Source organism: Rhinatrema bivittatum, chromosome 10 (assembly GCF_901001135.1).
Source record: "Rhinatrema bivittatum chromosome 10, aRhiBiv1.1, whole genome shotgun sequence".
Lineage (NCBI taxonomy): Eukaryota > Metazoa > Chordata > Amphibia > Gymnophiona > Rhinatrematidae > Rhinatrema > Rhinatrema bivittatum.
The window spans coordinates 98,462,372-98,482,366 of NC_042624.1; the positions used below are offsets into that span (position 1 = coordinate 98,462,372).

At 40.4% G+C, this 19,995-nt stretch overlaps 2 protein-coding genes across 3 annotated transcripts in view; both read left to right on the forward strand.

Moving 5' to 3' along the window:
* The window catches only part of DEPDC1 (DEP domain containing 1), a 55,801-nt gene extending 53,343 nt beyond the window's left edge, over positions 1-2,458 (forward strand). For both annotated transcript variants that reach the window (XM_029618599.1, XM_029618600.1), the window contains exon 12: positions 1,477-2,458. In XM_029618599.1, coding sequence (XP_029474459.1) covers positions 1,477-1,617 — 141 coding nt within the window. In that variant the 3' untranslated portion in view covers positions 1,618-2,458. The remainder of the gene's footprint in view (positions 1-1,476) is intronic.
* A 4,326-nt stretch (positions 2,459-6,784) lies between these two features.
* The window catches only part of RPE65 (retinoid isomerohydrolase RPE65), a 31,200-nt gene continuing 17,989 nt past the window's right edge, over positions 6,785-19,995 (forward strand). The window contains exons 1-9 of the mRNA XM_029618843.1: positions 6,785-6,795; positions 7,566-7,648; positions 13,600-13,750; positions 13,994-14,101; positions 14,202-14,343; positions 15,606-15,753; positions 18,219-18,300; positions 19,116-19,248; positions 19,387-19,526. Of these exons, the coding sequence (XP_029474703.1) occupies positions 6,785-6,795; positions 7,566-7,648; positions 13,600-13,750; positions 13,994-14,101; positions 14,202-14,343; positions 15,606-15,753; positions 18,219-18,300; positions 19,116-19,248; positions 19,387-19,526 (998 nt within the window). The remainder of the gene's footprint in view (positions 6,796-7,565; positions 7,649-13,599; positions 13,751-13,993; positions 14,102-14,201; positions 14,344-15,605; positions 15,754-18,218; positions 18,301-19,115; positions 19,249-19,386; positions 19,527-19,995) is intronic.

Here is a 19,995-nt window from a genome sequence, read left to right on the forward strand (position 1 = left end):
ACCCCTGTGGCAGAGAATATCATGGCATGCTCAGTGGCCTCACAGAGCCAGTCAAAAGTTTCTAGAAACTTTGACAGTTTTCCCGCATAGGGCTCCATCAATGTCACCTATATGTGAGGACTACATCCTGCTGTCCTGGGATAACACCTATTACAAGGTAAGCAAGTTTGCTTAATATTTACAATCATTGCTGAGGTTCCAAATAAAAAAATCCTGCAAAAAAAGCACAAAAGTCACTTGGCACCCATATAGTATTAGGCCTTCAAAGCCACAAGAAAACAGAATTACAATTACAGTAAATCTTCCATATCAAAATGGCACAGCAAACAAATAGCAACAAACTTAACAATGAAAAAGCAACACTGCAAATATACCAGTCCCTAAAACATGAATGCACCTCCTAATAGGAACACACAACAAGCCTCACCTTGATCACGCATGCAGAACAGACAGCTCAGATAAAATATAAAAACTGAACTGGAACTGCAACAAGCCAGACTTGTAGAGCAACAATGGAAAAACAAATATCACCATTCCTTATAAAATCAATAGTTCTAAAACCATATCGATAAAAATAATTCAAAACAGCTAATGAATAGAATATCCAATAATTTAAAAACTCATGTAAAACTTTTCCAAAGACCAATAAAATATTTCAGAACAGATGCATAAATACCCAATAATTAAAACTAATAGGGATAAAAGAATTCCCACTTTTCAACCTGGGAACTTTTGATTTCCGGATGCCCTGAGATTGTCATGGATTAGTAGGGGGAGAGAGGGGGGTTGTGCACGCACATACGTAAGTGTGTGTCTCATACATGTTTAGATTCATGCACACACGTATTCTCACACACTTGCTCTCCTGCACATACATATGTGCATGCTCACTTCCCTCTCTCTCTCGAAGCAGAAGTATAATGTTGTTAATCCATTCATATACACACACTTAATATGTAATACAGTGACAGGGACCTGATTTTATTGCATTTCTTTCTAGCAATTTCATGAAGAGGACATGTTAATTTACTTGTATGTACCAATAAATGCAAATTCCTTCCCAGCCCTGATCTACCGCCACCTCCCTCCTGGGCTCCAATCTGCCACTTCAGTCCTCCCTAGTCTGTCAATACAACCATCTCCTCTCTTCCTGGCCCTGATTTGCAATGGCAGTAATAAAATCAGGTTCCTATGAATTGGTTGATTCTGATTTTGTTTTACATATATCAGTGGTCTACATAGGGTTCAGATAAGTATCAGTAACATAGCATTGCAATTTACTTAGCCATATCCACTATTATGAATCAATGAGGAACTTTCAAAACCGTCCACTAACTTCTCCTTAAGAATTGATTATATATTAATAAAGGGGGATTTTAAAAAAACAGAATTAGTAAACTAAAAGTTTTTTTTCTATTAATTCTATTTTTATTTAAGATGTAAAAACCTTTGCTGCTTCTAATTTCAATTTTTTAGTTTCAGAAAGAGTATCCAGACATCTACCAGAGTCGATTCCCAACAACTGAAAGTGAAGCAAAATTATTTGGTGACAAACCCACAATTAAACAACCAATGTTGATATTGCGAAAACCAAAGTTTCGTAGCCTAAGATATTGACTCTTTGATTTTTGAATCTTGTTTTCTTGATATCTGTCATTCATAAAAAGAATTTATTTACGTCTGCTACATACTGAATTGCAGCATTTTAGAATGTTTTGCCCTGGATAAATTACTGCCAAAATGTTTTTATTTAGTTCTAGTTGGATATCACTCTTCATCCAATCAAGTGTTTGTTCACTGCAGTATTAAATTTATATATTAATACCTTACTTCTGTTTTTCTAGTAAATTTTAAATGAATTGTAAGAATAAGCAGTACTGAATATAATAGCCAAAGAAAAGCTATAGCTTTGCACACCAATATTGATGCTTTGAGAAAGTTACAAGCTATTTAACGTGCAAGCTGCTGCATATTTGAACTCACTTTTCTACTTTGAATTGCAAAACTGTTTAGTTTTGGGTGGCCAGTTACAATGGTATAGGAATTGTTTTGTCTCGGCTTAGTTGATATAAAACAGTTCAGAGTACCTAATTTGTAAAAAGTTATATTCTAAACTGACAAATTGATATGTTTGCTATATTTTGCACGCATGTAAATACGTTATTTATATTTTAAGATTTATATTTGTGACTTCTATTTTGTGCTTTAATAGTATTTAAAGCCTTATTTTCTGTAACCTATTGATTTTTTTTTTTTCAAATTTGAGTTGACTATCTTCTGGTGCAGGAGAAGCTTTTTGTGTTCCAAAACCACAATATCCTCATGTTAAAATGAAGCTTATATATATATATTAGAAAAACAATTGTCCTTTGTATACTTCTATGGTATTTAATGTATGTTTTACATTTGAGCACATTAAAATCTGAAAATCACAATTTCTATTTTCATGAAGTCAAAGAGTTAATTTTAAATGCACGATTGTCAACTGTTGCTATGCCTTATTGAAAAATGAAAGTTAAATTTCACTGTTTTAATTTTGAATAGCACACTCTTGAAAGGGGAATTGGCCCACAAAGATTTAAGTGCATACATAGTCTGAAGAAGTGATTGGTTGGAGTATCTGGCATTGCACCTAGAAGTAATGTCTTATAGCACCCTTATTTTTTAAATACTGAACGGTATATGGCTTGCAGGGCTGGCTCAAGGAAATCTGCCGCTTGATGCGAGGGAGTCAAGGACAACCCCTCAGGAGCATAGGGTGACTGCTGAAGTTGGTGGTGCACCAGAAAATTTGCTGTTGCCATGAGATTAAATAAACTATGCACACACAGTTAAACTTGCTATTTAGCACATTTCAACCCAACGTAAAAAAAAAATTCAAATCCTGGTGTACCTCAGCAAAAAGACTCCCTCCACTGATAAACATTTTATGAAGTAACACAAACTCCAGCAAAAAAAGATGCCTAGAATCTTGCCATCCCATACAGTCACAGCATGGGCTCTCAGGACTCAGCAGCAATGGAAATACTACACCAACCCCTAGAACCTTACTATACCACTAACTGGGGTAACAGAACAAGCCGGACTGCTACAAATCCAAACAGAAAAACTACAAGCTAGCAGAAATACTGCACCTCAGTCACACACAGACCGACCCTTACCTAATATACAGGTCTATCCAGTAAAGTGCGGCCGCGTTTACCCCGCTCCTAACCCGCATTCTACTCACTTTCCAGCCGCGTTAGCCCTTCCTGCGATCCCGAATCCCCTTTAACCTACTCCTACCGCGTCCTAAAATCCCCTGGCAACCCCTTCCGCACGCGGCATGTATATTGCATGCAAACGAGCGAATTGGCTATTCCCTAGCATCCCGTAACCCGCGCCCTGACTATCGGTATTTTTCCCTGCCGTTTTGTCGCGCGTTTAGAGGCAGGGGTAAGGGTAGGTGGCAAGCTTTCCCCCAGCCCCCGCTCACCTGCCCCGGCCTCGATCATGGGTGCCGGTCTCCGGGGCAGCCCCAGTCCTCTCCCCTCCTCCCGAAGCAAAAAAAAAAAAGCGAAAAAAATGTTGCAGCCCCCTCCGATGTCCGGAGGGGGCTGCAAAAAGTAAGTCGCTTCGTACTGCCAGCCCCTTCTTCCCTCCTCCCGGAGCAAGGCTGCTTTTCCCGCCCTGCTTCGGGAGGAGGGAAGAAGAGACACTGACAGTGTGAAGCGGCGAAGCAACTTACTTTTTGCAGCCCCCTCCGGACATCGGACCTCTCCTGCCTCCCGCTGCGCGACTTACTTTTTTTTGCAGCCCTCCGGCCATCAGCAGGAACGGATCGTGGCCCCCTGCCTCCCGGCGAAGATGGACGCCTGCACGGGGGAAGTGGCCCCTGTGCGTGCAATTGGCCGCTCAAGACGCGACGTCACGACGTTTGGCGTCACGGTATGTGACGTCGCGTCTTGAGCGGCCAATTGCACGCACAGGGGCCACTTCCCCCGTGCAGGCGTCCATCTTCGCCGGGAGGCAGGGGGCCACGATCCGTTCCTGCTGATGGCCGGAGGGCTGCAAAAAAAGTCGCGCAGCGGGAGGCAGGAGATGTCCGGAGGGGGCTGCAAAAAGTAAGTTGCTTCGCCGCTTCACACTGTCAGTGTCTCTTCTTCCCTCCTCCCGAAGCAGGGCGGGAAAAGCAGCCTTGCTCCGGGAGGAGGGAAGAAGAGACACTGACAGTGTGAAGCGGCGAAGCAACTTACTTTTTGCAGGCGTCCATCTTCGCGAGCAGCTGGAGGCAGGAGAGGTCGTCCGATGTCCGGAGGGGGCTGCAAAAAGTAAGTCGCTTCGTACTGCCAGTCCCTTCTCCCCTCCTCCCGGAGCAAGGCTGCTTTTCGCGACCTGCTTTGGGAGGAGGGGAGGGGGGACTGGCAGCCCGACTTCCTGGTATCTGTCATTTCAAATGACATTTGAAATGACAGATACCAGTGTGGCGTGAAGCGTTAGGCCCACGCACCCAGGATACTGTATAGGCGCTCTATCCAGTAAAATGGGTTGCGCGGGCCTAACGCTTCACGGACCCTTCTTAGACGCGTTTTACACTTGCATGAAATTATAGTTCAGGATCGAGCGGTAGGTGAGCTGCACTGTGTGTGCGGCAACCGCGTGTGCGCCGGGCACTAACGCAGCTCTTCCTACCGCTCGGTACTGGATAGACCTGATAGAAATAAGGGACTACAAATTAGAAATGGAACCATGCAGACAAAACCGAAATAGCCTGAGAAACCAAACTCTGATCAGTGGAACTCTAAATAGCAAAATATGAAATGCACATACTCAAAGATGGCATATTTCAATCACTAAATTCTCACCCTGCTTCATTATAGAACCGCTCCTGATGGCTTGTATGACATTATTTTAAAAGATAAGTTTATCTGCTGTCATGTTCTGTTTCTGTATAACTCTTTCAGCATTGCTAATGATTTAAGCATATTAAGTTCTGATCATGTTGCTGATCATGTTGAACTTCCCATTTTCTAGAAATGTTTTTTTTGTTTACTGACTTCCAACAGCTGCCACCTTTTTAGTTTTCTTTTATTTTAATTCCTTGCAGGATTTGAAATGTTAGTTTTTTAGTGTGGGCAGTCCCAGTCAATCCAAGAAAAATACTGTACATGGTCTTTTCACTTCCAACCTAAAATTTGTTTTGAAACCACAGGACCTCATACTAGTCTGGGAACTCACTGTCAGGAACTAATGGTACAAGGATGCTGGAATACAGAAGTGGCTCGGAGGCATCAATCGCCTGGAAGCCCAGGCGATCCAGTTGGCGTGCTTGCAGTTCAGTGATAGACTGCAGGGTCGAGTGGTCCGAGTAATATCAGACAACACCATGACAGTGGCTTACATCAATTGGCAGGGAGGAAACAAGAGCCAGCATGTGTCGCAGGAAATAGAGCAACTTATGGATTGGGCAGAAGGGCATCTCCAAGTGATCTTGGCCTCTCACATTGCAGGAAAAGACAATGTAAGAGCAGACTTTCTCAGCAGGGAGAGTCTGAATCCAGGAGAATGGGTATAGTCAGACGAGGCATTTCAGTTGATAGTGGATCGCTGGGGATTTCTCACAATACGAAGGTTCCTCGATTCTTCAGTCGAAGGAGAGATCTGAGGTCCTTGGGTATTGATGCCCTCGAGCAGGTATGGCCAGAAGACAAGCTACTGTATGCCTTTCCCCCAAGGCCCATGTTGGGCAGAATAGTTTGCAGTATCAAAGGCCACAAGGGGTATGGTGCTCCTGGTGGCACTGGCTTGGCCCAGAAGACTATTGTATGCAGATCTGTGAAGACTCCTGGTAGAGACCTCCCCGTCATCTTCCACCACACAAGAATCTGTTGCAGCAGGGGCCTGTCCATCACAAAGACTTTTTTACAAATTATGTACTTTTTAACTATTTTTAATCTACAGAAATCTATCATAGACCATATCTATCTTCAAATCCCAAAAATGTAGTCATGGTGCTGGCATTATAGAATAATCCACATGCCTTGGGTGTTGCATGCTTTTTTTTGCCACTCCGCTGCTATGGAAATTATCCATTTCTCAATGTATCTTTAATTGACTGCATTATTGTATATGGCCCAAATTATATTTAGTCATAAACATTATGTAACTAAGAATAACCTATTATACTTGCAATTATAATCCAACACATCAAATTTTGCTATTTACAATTTGAAAATTGTACAAACATTTTATATTACCAAGCATTTTAATTGGTATGATTATCAAGTACATCATAGAAAAGGTTTTGTATATATAGAGAGAGATTTTTTTTTAAACAGTGAAATGTTTTCATGACTTGGAATATATGCGAAAACAATTCTCCCATGCGATGCTGTCCAGTCGCTACCACAGTTCTAATTGTTGTATCACTGAATAAATGAACTGTCTCCTTTTCTCTTTTATCCCACCTATGAACTGTTCACATTTTCAAGCACATTATACATTACATAACTAAAATCTGTTTCCATTTTTTCTAATCCACTTTTCCTTGGAAAGGATTTAGCATGCTAAAGAATGCTCAAAGGCCTTTGTTGTTTGAAAGACCCTGGCAATAAAATGTGGTTAAAGTAGCAGGAGAATTCCGCTGCTGAAAGCAACTTCTGTTCCTCTTTTCCTGCCTGATTGGCTGATACACTCCATTAAGGCTTTTCAAAGGACTTAAAGTCCTTATAAATACTGAACAGAGATCCAGTTCCCACACATTGAAAATCAGTTTGCAAAGCTCAAATTCTTCACAAGGGAGGAAATGTCAAACCAGTAAGTATCTCATAAAGTAAAGGTATGTCGTTATGGAGGCTGAAAATGCAATTAAACATTTTCTTTCATTACTATCAAAAGAAGATTTACTTAACATTCTAAAACACTGACATTTCCAGGTTGTGCATAAAATTCACCTTCATTCCAAATCATTGCTTCTAAACTGAAAGGAATTTTATTGTAATCTTAAGGGTGTTGCTGCCTAATGCTGCTGCTGATAATCTTCCTTGCCTTAAAGGAAGCACTAGCATCTCGCTTCTTTGAAATGTTGATTCACCTGATTCTCAGCTCTGCTGAAAAGTATGGGGTGGATCAAAATGAAAATGGGAAGGGGTTTCCTTTCTACTTTTTTCATATTTAAAAAAAAAAGGAGAAAAGGTATTTTGCTTAAATGACCAACCTCCTGCTCTTTTAAAATTGTCCTTCACCAAGTCATCTCTTTAGCTATCAATGTGATGTCTGTGTGAGGTTCAGTTGAGGATCAGCATAGCAAGGCCCCAGATGGACTTGGCCTCATAGGGTGTTAGCAAATAATTATGAAGAATTTTCAGAAAATGAATAGCTCAGTTAAAATTGAAATAAAAATAAGAATAAACAATGAACATTTAAATGATCTTGAAAACAAATGAGGGGCCCTACAAACAGAATGTTTCAATATTTACTTTGCAAAGCATTTTTTCTGCAGATGCATACATTTCTTGTGCTGCCTTCCCCCATGCCTGCCACCTTTCAAACAATATTTGACTCTTTCCCTTTTCAATTTTTTTCAGTGTAGAGCATCCAGCCGGAGGTTACAAGAAGTTGTATGACACAGTAGAGGAACTTTCTTCACCTATAACTACTCATGTGACGGGTTTGTTCACTTTTCATACTTGTCGTATATTATTTACTTCACTGAATAAATATGCAGTATATATCACTTCATATCTATAGAAACAAGATCTAAAGTTATATTATACAAATTAAGTGAACCAAATTAGAAGTAATCTTTTGCTCTAATCATTGATCTACAATTAAAGAAAATTAGATTGCCGCATGATTTTAAAATAGGATTAAATTATTTTAGAAAACATTAATTTTGCTAGACTAACCAGGGCTGAACTGTGTTTACTGAGAATTTTTATTTTTTAGGGTATGTTAGCATGTCACAAAATATGATTTTCCAGCAACAAGTAATTATTAGACTTCCCTATACATCATAGAGTCCATATTAAATCACTGTTGGCTCAGTAAGTTAGCCAGGATATTCAGTGGCATGGCAGCGCTGCTGAATATACTCAGCTATCTTAAAATTAGCTGGATAACTTTAGGACAGCCCTGTATCCGAACCAGAGATGGCCAGAGAAGTATCCAGCTAACTCGAGGCCTCACCAATCCTCCCATTCCCTGTCCCTGAGTTATCCAGCTAAAATCTTGGCCTTAGCCTGAAAAAGTCACTTATCTGGTTAAGTGGTGCCTGCTGATTGTAGCTGGATATTCAGATAAGTCCAACTAAGTTTTGGGTTTTTTTTATATCAGGCTTCATATTGTTAAGGATCAGATGTCTATAGCAAAATTGCTTAGTACATCTGGCCCTTTATTTGCCATTCATGACCATTTTCAGAGAAGCTATATCTCCAAAAATGCAGACAGACTCAGTCCAGAGAAGGGTTACCAAAATGGTATAGTGCTGCACCCTAAGTCCCATGAAATGAGACTCTGAGATATTCAAACATCTCCATCATATTCTCCCCTCTTGCTTCTCTCCTTCAGGCTACATTTAGATCTCAAAGATGTAAACAATATACGAGAAGTAAGATTTCTCCAGTAGATAGGAAGTTCTAGCACAATAGCTCATGGGCTCAAAGGAATAACACGAAATATTTCTTCACATCATGGAATGGTTTCTTAGTGGAGACAGATAACAAAAGAGCTAACAGAATTCTAAAGGACATGGGATAAGCACAGGATACTGAAGGTGAGGAAGTGAGAGTAAAGCATGAGACTGGACAGGCTTTATAGCACTGCATCAGGAATAGGCAAACCGGATGAGCCTCGTAGTCCTTATCTGCAGTCGTTTTCTGTATTTCAGTCTTTTTATTGGTTGAATAGTCAGTAATTATCTGTTAAAGGATCCCACTAAATGTGTAAATACATTTATGTAGCCACATTGGACTTACGAACACCAGATTTGTTGCCATACTGGATCAAAAAGAATAATGTTTAAATAGATTTTTTTTTCTTCCATGATATTTGCTATGTGTTCAGAGCTCTGTAGGATGATTAAATGATTGCAGTAATTATTCTTAAAGCCCGCACACTTTATCTTTCATACTACTTTCATACAAAGATAATTATTCAGCACATTTTTCTTCCAACAGTGGTAGGAAAAATCCTAATTTAGAACATGAAATGTCTGTCAGCCAACCAACTGCAAGTTTCAAAAAAAAGGTTACTGGATGTTAAAAAGACGCTTTATAATCTTATTCATTGATTTTTACATGCCAGTGTTTTAAAGAACTAGCCCCACTGGGCGTCTGCACTTTTTCATTAGTAGAGCAAGGAGAATCTCTGCCTGTCACACGAGAGACAGGGATTCGTTTCCCTGATGGGGAGATGTACATTTTGGCTGAATTTAAGAAGCCATAGAAGGAGCAAGAAATGTTTAAGGAAAAAGAACTGATATGGTTTTGAAAGGAGATGGCTGAAAAAGCAAGGCCATAAAAATTAACATTCAAAACATACAAGAGATGTCGGAGGAAAAAAGAAGAATCTCTGGTAAAGCTGAAAGAGGAAGAGAAAGCAGTGGGGACAGCAAAAGCAAGAGTGGAAGAAAAGATAGCTAAAGAGGTAAAACAGGATGGATACGACTGTTTTCAAGAATGTACGTGAGAGGAGGAAGGCCAGAGGTGGGACTGTAAGATTTTTAAGAAAAGGAGAACTGGGTGGAGGGGGACAAGGAGGAAGCAGACATGATAAATACTTTTGTTCCATAAGCACTGAAGAAGGGATTGGTGAACTACTGATGACTGTTGGCAAGGGTAGATAGCATGCTGTTTCCAGAAATGTGTGTTCATGTGGCTCTAAAACTTGAAATCGGACAAGGCGTGAGGCCATAGAGGTTCTGGCACATCCACTGAAGGGACCTGTTCACCAGATCTTTGGGACTGGAGCAGGGCAACTGTAGCCTCTCTTTATAAAAGCGGTAATTTGGAGAAGGCTGAAAATTAAACTGGTTAATTTCTAGAGATGGAAAACCTAATGGACTCTTCTGAAGGATGGCATAGTGAAGCAACTTGATTCCAGTAATTGGCCAGATCCAAGGCAGCATGGTTTTATCACAGAGTGAGCGATTATTTATTTTTAGTTTTTTATATACCGATGATCATGTTGGGTGATCGGGGGCAGGCACTGGATGTAGCATACTTGAATTTTAGCAAACTTTTTTTATTTTGTCCCTATAAGGGACTGGCCCTACTCCTGACCCTCTCTGGGATACTTCTGTTGTGAGTACACTGCAAAGGTAGGCAGTCTGCTGTTATGTTTTGCTGATTGCATTAATAAAAGTTAAAGCTGCATGAAAGGCTGGAGTCAGCGTGGTTCCTGCTCCAGCCTGTAAAGATTTCACCCGGCTATCCTACAGTTCCAGATAGAAGGCTCAAAGAATTGAGCAGTTTAGGGATGGAACTTATGGTGGTGGACTAGGTTAGAAACTGGTAGAGAGATAAACAGCATGGTAGTAAATAGAGTTCACTACGAAGAAAAAAAGTGATGAGTGGAGTGCATCAGGCTTCAGTCTTGAGGCCAGTTTTGTTAAAATGTATTTATGAGCAATATTGCAGAGAAGTTATGAGGAAAAGGCAATCTTATTGATGGTGCTAAGATCTGCAATGCAATGAACATATTAAAGGAGCAGACAGGAAAACAAACATCTAAAACAGCTTAAAGAGTAGTTGGCTGCTTGGCAGCTCTGCTTAGATTCTAAAAAAATGCAGTTATAAATTAGTGGTGCAGAAATCCCAAAGAGCAGTACATAAGAAGTGATACTGATGGCCACCAAGTAGGAAAGAGATTTTGGGGTGATTGTATTCAATGATTTCATGGTAGTGAAAGAGTGCAACTATTTATGAACATTTGATATTCTGCCTTTTCTCAAAATTTGGTCTCAAGGTAGTTTACATTAAATTTAAATGAACAAAGGTATTAGAACAGCTTACAATCAAATCAGAATTTGCAATTAACATAGCATTGGGATCCAGCATAGAAAATTAATTTGTGAATAGTTTCAAGGTCAGTTGTGTCCTTGTGTATAATACAGTCCCTCCTGGGGAGTTCAGAAAGTTGGGCAAAAGATGTGGATCTTAGTGGAAGGCCTGGCTGAAAAGCCATGCCTTAAACTTTTTTCGTGACCTTAAGGTGGCATGGATCCAGGCGCAGTGCTAGCTAGTCATTATCCAGAGCCAGAAGAATGCTAGGAGGCATAAAAAGTAGAAAAAAAAATGAAATAATTATGCTGTTGCAAAGATTACTGGAGACCTCAACCGCACCAAAAACCATATGAATTAAGACTTAGATATCTTAATACGTATGTCTGAGAGGAGATATACAGAGCCATTCAGATACCTAACGGGTATTAATAAAGCACAGGAAATATCTTTCAATGGAAAAAAAGCTCTAGAATGAGGGGATAGACTCAGGAGCAATGTCAGGAAATATTTTCTCACAGAAAAAGTGGTGGATGTGTGTGTTAGGAAGGTGAAACAGTAATGCCTGAGATAAGCAAGGAAGATCTTCAGTTACAAAATGTGAAGAGGGATCAGAAGCACGACCTAGCCACTTGTGTTTTAACCCCTAAAGGTCCTAGTGGGAACCCAGGAAACCACATGTCTGGCAGGCTAAGCAAGGGGCCTGGAAGGCAATGGTTTTGAAGTTATTGCAAAGCTTTGTGTACATTCATTGGGAGGGAGGAGTACAAACTAAGCGTGAGATCTTGTATGCTCTTTATCAAATTGCGATGTGCCGTTATTGCGTGGGGTGGGGGGCTTATGGCCCGGCAACGCTGCAGGCGATGTTTTTCACATTATCGCCAGCAGCACCACAAGAAATAACTATACCTTTTCCCATGGCACTATGGGGGCGATAGCGTGCGGCGTTGCAGCATCGCGGCAGGCAAAACCACACCGCCACAATGCGGCCAGCTGCACGCTATCACCCCCACCCCTTTTTTTCCCGCGGTCCATCATTCCGCTATAATTCTATAATTATAGCGGAATGATGAACCTGGGATAAGATAGTAGAGAACAAATGAGGAAAGATGACAAAATCTGGATAAGGAGAGAGGGCTCACAAATGGTGATGCTCTGATTAGCAACTGGGGCAACCCCTTCATTTGAAGAATCCACTAGATGAGGCTGGAAGAGTGTGAATGATTTGAAACTGTGACTTAGCCCTGGTATTGAGTGTATGACTGGCCTTGATTCATAATAAGCCAAAGAATTATGATTACATTTATTTAAATTTACAGACCTTTCCACCTAATCTACTTGAAGCAATTTATAGAAACCATCACAATTAATTTACCGTCACCAGTAAACAAATAAGTGCACCTCTAACTCGACTGCTGAGTAGGTGGGAAGGTTGATGATTCCTGTCATTCAGTTGATTGGTTGCTGCTAGCAGCTCATCTCACAATAGCTACATTTTGGAAGTGCAACCCGTGCATTAATTAGCTAACTGGCAAACTTGGGTTTTCAAATCTTGAACAGTTATGTTATGCTTTGAAATATTAGCATTTTAAGTATAATTGGATATGGGATGTGTATCATAAACACTGCAAGAACACCACAGGATCTCAATAAGTCATTGTTGATTAATTGCACTGCTATTGATATATTTAGGAAGACTTATTAATTCTAGACCTTGTTAATGTTCAAAGCTGATCTGTTTCTGGATGTTATGTAAATGGAGACAGTTTGGCCCTTGCTTTTTCACTTTCTATGCCTTGAAAATTTAATCGTTTTAAAAAGTATCATTTTAAAAAGTCCTCTTTAAAGGAAAAAAAAAATGTTCTGATTTTTCTGAGGTTTTTATTTGAGTGCTAGAAAATCAATGCAATAAGTATTAATAAAATAGTCCAAGCTGTATTCAGTAAGGGGCAGATTTTAAAATGTACGTGCGCGGCCTACATTTGTGCGTGCGATTTTATAACATGTGCTCGCAGCCGTGCGCATGTATTAAAATCAGGGGTCAGCACGCGCAAGGAGGTACACACTAGTGCACCTTGTGCATGCCGAGCCCTCCGGGAGACCAGCTGGCTTTCCCCGTTCTCCTCCCCCCTGCCCCCGGACCGCCCATTTTTTTTCGGGACTTACACGCATCCCGGGGCTTTACGTGCGCCGCCATGCCTTTTGAAAATAGGCCTGGCGTGAGTAACCCCTCCTGGATTTACACGCATAGAGCTTTTAAAATTTGCCCCTAACTGCATAAGCAAATCAGAAAACTAATCTTTTCCCGGTGGACTTTGAATGCTTAGCCTTCACTCTAGCTCTAGCTTCTTCATTTTGTATGGGATTACACTTTACTATCCTCAGGTACTTTTGTTTTCTGATACTTTTTGGATTATTGCTGTGTGCCATTTTTCTGCCACTTTCACAGCAGCCCCAATGCCATCACATGAATCTGGATGGTCCCTGGTGCTGACAGATTAGCCACACCATATTGGATTTCTTCCTTCATATGAAATATAATCATATTCTAAGGACTACATTTTGTGTTCTCCTGCATGATATTTTTACTGTCTTCCCAAATCTGTCCTCCTCCTGTTAGGCAGGCTTCCCAGCTGGTTGGCTGGCAGTTTGCTGAGATGCGGACCTGGCTTGTTTGAAGTGGGCACCGAGACGTTTTACCACCTGTTTGATGGCCAAGCACTTCTACACAAGTTTGACTTTAAAGAGGGACAGGTCACATACCACAGAAGGTAAGTTTAAAACAAGACACTGAAAGATAATGTTCATTGTGGTGTTATTTCATAGGCGATAGAATACAGGAAGGCCCATTTGCTCCTTCCTGCTATCGTGTCCAGATTTCTCAAACTTGCATACAAACTGTGTCTGTAAATGGCAAAGTAGGCCAAGTTCACATAAATGGAGATCTGAAGGCTCATTTGAATTTTAATAACTTTTTACAATTCAATGAATTCACTGGAACATGTCATTTTTAGGTTCATTCGGACTGACGCGTACGTAAGAGCTATGACTGAAAAAAGGGTTGTGATTACAGAATTTGGAACTTTTGCTTATCCTGATCCCTGCAAGAATATATTTTCCAGGTCACAGAATCTTACTAATTTTCATATTAGCATGACATAGCGAATCAATGACAGGGAGGTTTACCTGGTAATAATTTAACATTTTGTATGTTTTTCACAGGTTTTTTTCCTATTTCAAAGGTATAGAAGTTACAGATAATGCATTGGTTAATGTTTACCCTGTGGGGGAGGATTTTTATGCTTGCACAGAAACCAATTACATCACAAAAATTAACCCAGAAACACTTGAGACAGTTAAGAAGGTAATTTTTTGTTTTCATTAGCAGTAATATTGTAACTTAGATCATCTGATTTTCCTAAATATTTATCTAAAATAGTTTAATAATCTTAGTTGCTAATATTGTCCAGCTCTCTCCAAAGTTGTCTAAAATTCTTAGCTGTCGTATAAAAATGTAACATAGTAAAACAAAACCAGAAATGATCTTCCTGTATTCCTGCTTAATATTTCCCATTGAGATGCCTGCATGGGGCTCTGAAACAGCAGCAAAGCTGATGGAGAATCAGAATGGTAGGAGTGGCTAAGGGGGAGCTGCTTTCGAAAACCTTTCATATCTTTTCAGGATATATATATATCAGTAGAAAAAGAATAGATCCTAATGGTTTCATCTGCCAACTGAATTAATTAAAAAAATATCTCTATCTGTATTTTGCTAGTATTGTTGTTGAATAATTCCTATATTCCATGACTACCTGCCCATATGAACATGTTCTGAGGGACCTTTAGCAATCTGTCTTAGATCAGTTCACCAATAAAATGGTAGCTCGTACAACTTTTTCACCAATGTTCTGTCCACTACAGCAGTTTCCATGAAGGATCCTTTCTCCCAGTCTCCCTTCCCAGTTGTTCTAGATTGTGTTGGTGTTTCATTTTATCACATGTGTTATGCACGTACATACTTGGTTTAATTAGTGCTTTTTAGCAATTACTTATTCTGTGCAAATACTTTTATGCATTTTGGTTGCGTGGGGGTGAAGAGGGAGGTAAGGAGCATCTGCATTTAAATTAATTCTTCTACAGGCTATGTTTTCATTGGCAGATATTTTCGGCCATTGCAGCTATTGTAAAAGTAGAGGAATGTTGCTTGATATATTCAGTGTTAGCAATCAGCACTATAACTAATTAAAAATAATGGAATAACAAATGAAGCTACAAAAAATACAATATGCTGCACCAATCATGTCCCCCTTAAGAGGTTTTATGTATAAATTACAAATAGTAAAATGCACATTGCATTGCTTCAGGCTCTATACACATGTCCTATGTAATACCTACATGAAAACGAGTGCTTTGAATTATAATTGTTTCATGGTATTTTGTATTCAACTCTTTGTGCAGGGGATACACATACAGATATGATAAATTTTGTAACTGGCAACAGAAATCCTTAAATGCAAGAGGAAACAGTTTAATACAGATGTGTGAGAGCAGCTTTACAAAAGACAACGTACTCCTTCCTTGTGAACCTGATTCTTAGTGAAGTCCCTCATCTGTTTCCTTCCGCAGGTGGATCTTTGCAACTACATTTCTATCAATGGAGTAACAGCCCATCCTCACATTGAAAATGATGGAACTGTTTACAACATTGGCAATTGTTTTGGAAAGGCTTTTTCCTTTGCCTACAATATTATAAAAATACCTCCATTACAAGCAGGTCTGTGCACGCGTGTGTTCGTTTTTCCCTCTCTCTCCAACCCCCTGCGTTCTCTTGCCCTCCACCAGGTCCCTTGGAGGCCATGTTAGGTAGGAATTTTTCGGCGGGGCACCAACTTGAAGGGAAACGTTCCTTCATGCCAGAGTTCTTCAGTGCCACCTGCTGCCAATGGGGGTTCATCCACACACCCTCATCTTTCCTGCCATCGGCACCCAGTACAGTTACCCACCCAGACTTCGTCGGCTCTTCTCCATAATAGTGTGCAGTGCTTCTGCCAAGTCTTGAGGCCAGCTCCGTTTGCATAATACAATATTTCATAATATCGTAGCATTGTTCTGCTGTGTGAAAACTACTGTGCTTGCAGTGACTCTCTAGAGGTAAGAGAGGAAACTCGACTAAAAGGTAAAAGAGCTTCTAAACTTTGCAATTAGATGGATCCCCTTTTTGATTGCTTAGAAGAGCTGTGTCCTGTAGATCAGAAAACTGTTACTTCTGGTCCTAACTGGGACTATGTCCTCCCACACTGTGGGCCCAGAAAACAGCAAGGTAGGCAATCAAACAATAGTGTGAGGAAACAAAGAATAGATGCCCGAGGGTCTTTTTTAACTAATTACATACGTCTCCACCAATTAAAGATTTGGAAAAGACCCTCTGGCATCTATTCTTTGTTTCCTCCCACACTGTGGGGCAGATTTTCAAACGGGTACGCACGTACCCCCCGAAAACCTGCCCCAAGCTCCCTCTGCGCGTACCGAGCCTAAGTCCCGGGGCTTTTCTGGGGGGGGGCGGCATGTCGGGGGGCATGTTGCAGCGGTGCGTCATCCGGGGGGGGGGGGGGGGGGCGCCTACGGGTGTGGTTCCGGCCCAAGAGCATTTCGGGGGCATGGCCGAGGCCTCTGAAACTGCTCCCAGGCTGGGGAATCGCGCGCCGGCGACCGGCCAGCGCGCGCGAGTTACGCCTCCTCGGACAAGCGTAACTTTTATAATAAAGGTAGGGGGTGTTAGGGCTGGAAGGTGGGGGGAGGCGGAAAGAAAGTTCCCTCCGAGGCCGCTCCAATTTTGGAGCGGCCTCTGAGGAAACAGGCAGCACGCGCAGGGCTCGGCGCGTGCAAGGTGCACAAATGTTCACCCCCTTGCGCATGCCGACCCCGGATTTTAAAAGATACGCGCGTAGTCGTGCATATCTATTAAAATCCAGCGAACTCTTGTTTGTGCCAGGTGCGCGAACAAAAGTACGTGCTCACGTATTGTTTTGAAATCTGCCCCTGTGTGTTTAGAGGTTAACTTTCAAAAGGTTTTACACATATAAATGTAAGTACTATTGTAGCAATTTTCAAAAGCCACTTATATGGGTAAAGTGCATTTACATGTGTAAAATCCATTTTTAACCCATGTAAATGCTTTTGAAAATCAGACCCTATATGTATTGAAGCCCTTTAAATTTTGATTGCAAATCCCTATGGGGCTAGTTCTTCTGGGTTATTCTACCACAGACTTTAAGATTTGCTATGGTGGGTACTTTTTATGTATTAGGTGGTTCTAATGCATTGGAACTTACTTTCTGCCATGACATCAATGTAACATTGTAGCTAAACTGATCGGTCCTTTAGTACAAATTGTTGATCCCTTACTAATTTCTTTTTTTTTTTTTTTTTTTTTGCATAGGAAAATAAACACATACACAAGCCAACTTCAAAGCCACTTATATGTATAAATAGGTGTTTACCTGACTAAAGATTGCAGTCCTCGAATGGGGATGGAAGTATGTGTGGCCGCCATAGTGCATGCACTTCTGGCCACAATAAAATGGAGAAAGTCATGTGGATGCATTTTAAGCTGAGGAAAGAAAACAGCACATGTACATGAGATTTCCAAAAATACATGCCATACTTTTCCCATGTTCACTCATCCGCATAAATAGCGGATTCCGAGTACCTGGGCATTTTTAATGCATACATGCTACACTAGTTTGTTTTCATAGAGAAACTGGTGCAATATTAGGTGGCCTAAAATAACCCATGTGCTTTGCACATAACATGGGCTGTTGAGAATTGCCCCCATAGTGGACCCATTGTAGCATGCATTAAAACAGTTGAATTAGCACCCATTTGAAACTTGTGAGCAATAGCAATTGTTCATCTTAGTTACTGTAACATTAGCTCATCTTGCATAAGCATTCATAATTCAGTCACCTTTAATAAACATTCATATATTTGTTCACTTCTCTCCACATCACCTCTTACAACAGTGGTTCACATTGTGAAAGAGACCAGTGAATCAATGATGTTTGCTGGTGTGGATCTGTGTTCTGGAAACTTTAATTTTTGCAGATGGCTCAGTATTCTTCATTGCCCTAAGGAAACTAGAAGCTTTCAGCACTTTTCTTAGCTGAACTTTAGAGGATGTTATCAAAAGTTGATTCACAAAGCGGCTTGTGAATTCTCCCAAAGTTTCCTTTCTTTCAGATAAAGAAGACCCAATTACCAAGGCAAAAATTGTTGTGCAGTTCCCTTGCAGTGACAGGTTCAAGCCTTCTTATGTTCACAGGTAACAGAAAGGCCTGCCATATTTATCACAGCAAGCTCTGCCTTTACATTTCGTTTGTAGGTATGTGGGGAAAAAAAAATCACTCTATTCAGAAAAACTTTGAAAACATTCTGAATTCAAAGCTAGGGTCAAAGAGGGCCATGCATCTCAGCTTTTCATGCAACTGGGATGTTCACACCGTCTAAGCCCTGCCCTCATTGTACTGGCTCCTCCATTACTTTCTGGATTTGCGCTGCCTTTCCATGTGAAGTCCTCATACATACCTGGAAAAGGAGCTGCTGCTGTTGATGTCACCTTGAGGAAGAAACATGAACTGCATGTCAATTCTTAAAAATGAAATTTTAGGGCCTTTATCTAATTTCTACCTGATAATCTATATCTATTGGTCCAGATATTTCTGCCTGCTTCCAATTGAATATAAGAAAAATCAAGCTGCTATCTTCACTGCATGAGAAAATATTCCTGGGTATTTGTTCATGTACACACCTAAATTTGGTAGAATTGAGTCCTTACTGAAGCTGAATGGATGAACAGGAAACACAATAAGGATCAGTAGAATTGATCCAAATGGAAAGCATTGTTTCTGTGGTTTCTGCATACATTTGTAATAAAGGCTTTTCATAAACAGCATAATTGGAGGTGTGAACTCTGACCTGAAAGTCAATCGCACTTTAGATCTTCTAATTTTATAACTTCATAGAATGATGGCATGTTAGATAAATATATATCCTTTTATACATTTACTGTATGTGTGTGTGTATATATATAACATTAACATTTGAAGTTACAAAAGTTTCTTTTGTCTTTCCTTACAGTTTTGGTTTGACTCCCAATTATATAGTATTCGTAGAACAGCCAGTGAAAATTAACTTGATCAAGTTCCTTTCTGCATGGAGTATTTGGGGAGCCAACTACATAGATTGCTTTGAATCTAATGAAGCAATGGGAGTAAGTGTAAAGGAAACATCTCTGCAAATTTATCTAATATGTAATCTTATTTAAAAACCCAGAAATGTAGCTTGTATTGAAAAAAAAAAATCCACCCAATTTCTTAACTACATCCCAAATCACCTTCTTTTTTTCAAGGTCTGGATTCATGTAGCAGGAAAACACACAGGAGAATACCTTAATCTCAAATACAGAACCTCAGCTTTTAACATTTTCCATCACATCAATACCTTTGAAGACAATGGATTTCTTGTTGCAGACCTCTGCTGCTGGAAAGGGTAAGAGCCAATAATATGGTACAAGAGCTTTGAACCAGAAATATACCAAACCATCTGTGAAGCATGTCCCAAAAAACGTCCACGCGTGCTGGAAATCTGAAAGTGAATTTACTTCTGCAGTCTGCAGGTGTCTTCTTTCCTGTCACTGTTTCAAAAAGGTGCCGTACATTTATGCAATAGGTGCAGAAACAAACCACTTGTGTGTAAGGTTCAAGAACCTGAAAACTGGAAATACTCCAAGATACACAAAATCAATGTAAAACCCGCAAAAGAGCAGCGATAGGTGAGGACTGCCTCTACAACTTCCCACCATAAACAGACAAAGTCTTAGGAAGCAGCAGCAAAGTTAGATTCTACCACTTCTTTCAGGCTTTTGTTAGTAAACTTTCCAGTTTTTCTTCCATCTTGCACATTTTTCTGAAGAAAATAGGTAAAAGCAGTAAACAAGTGTAGAGACTGAGCTCTCCAC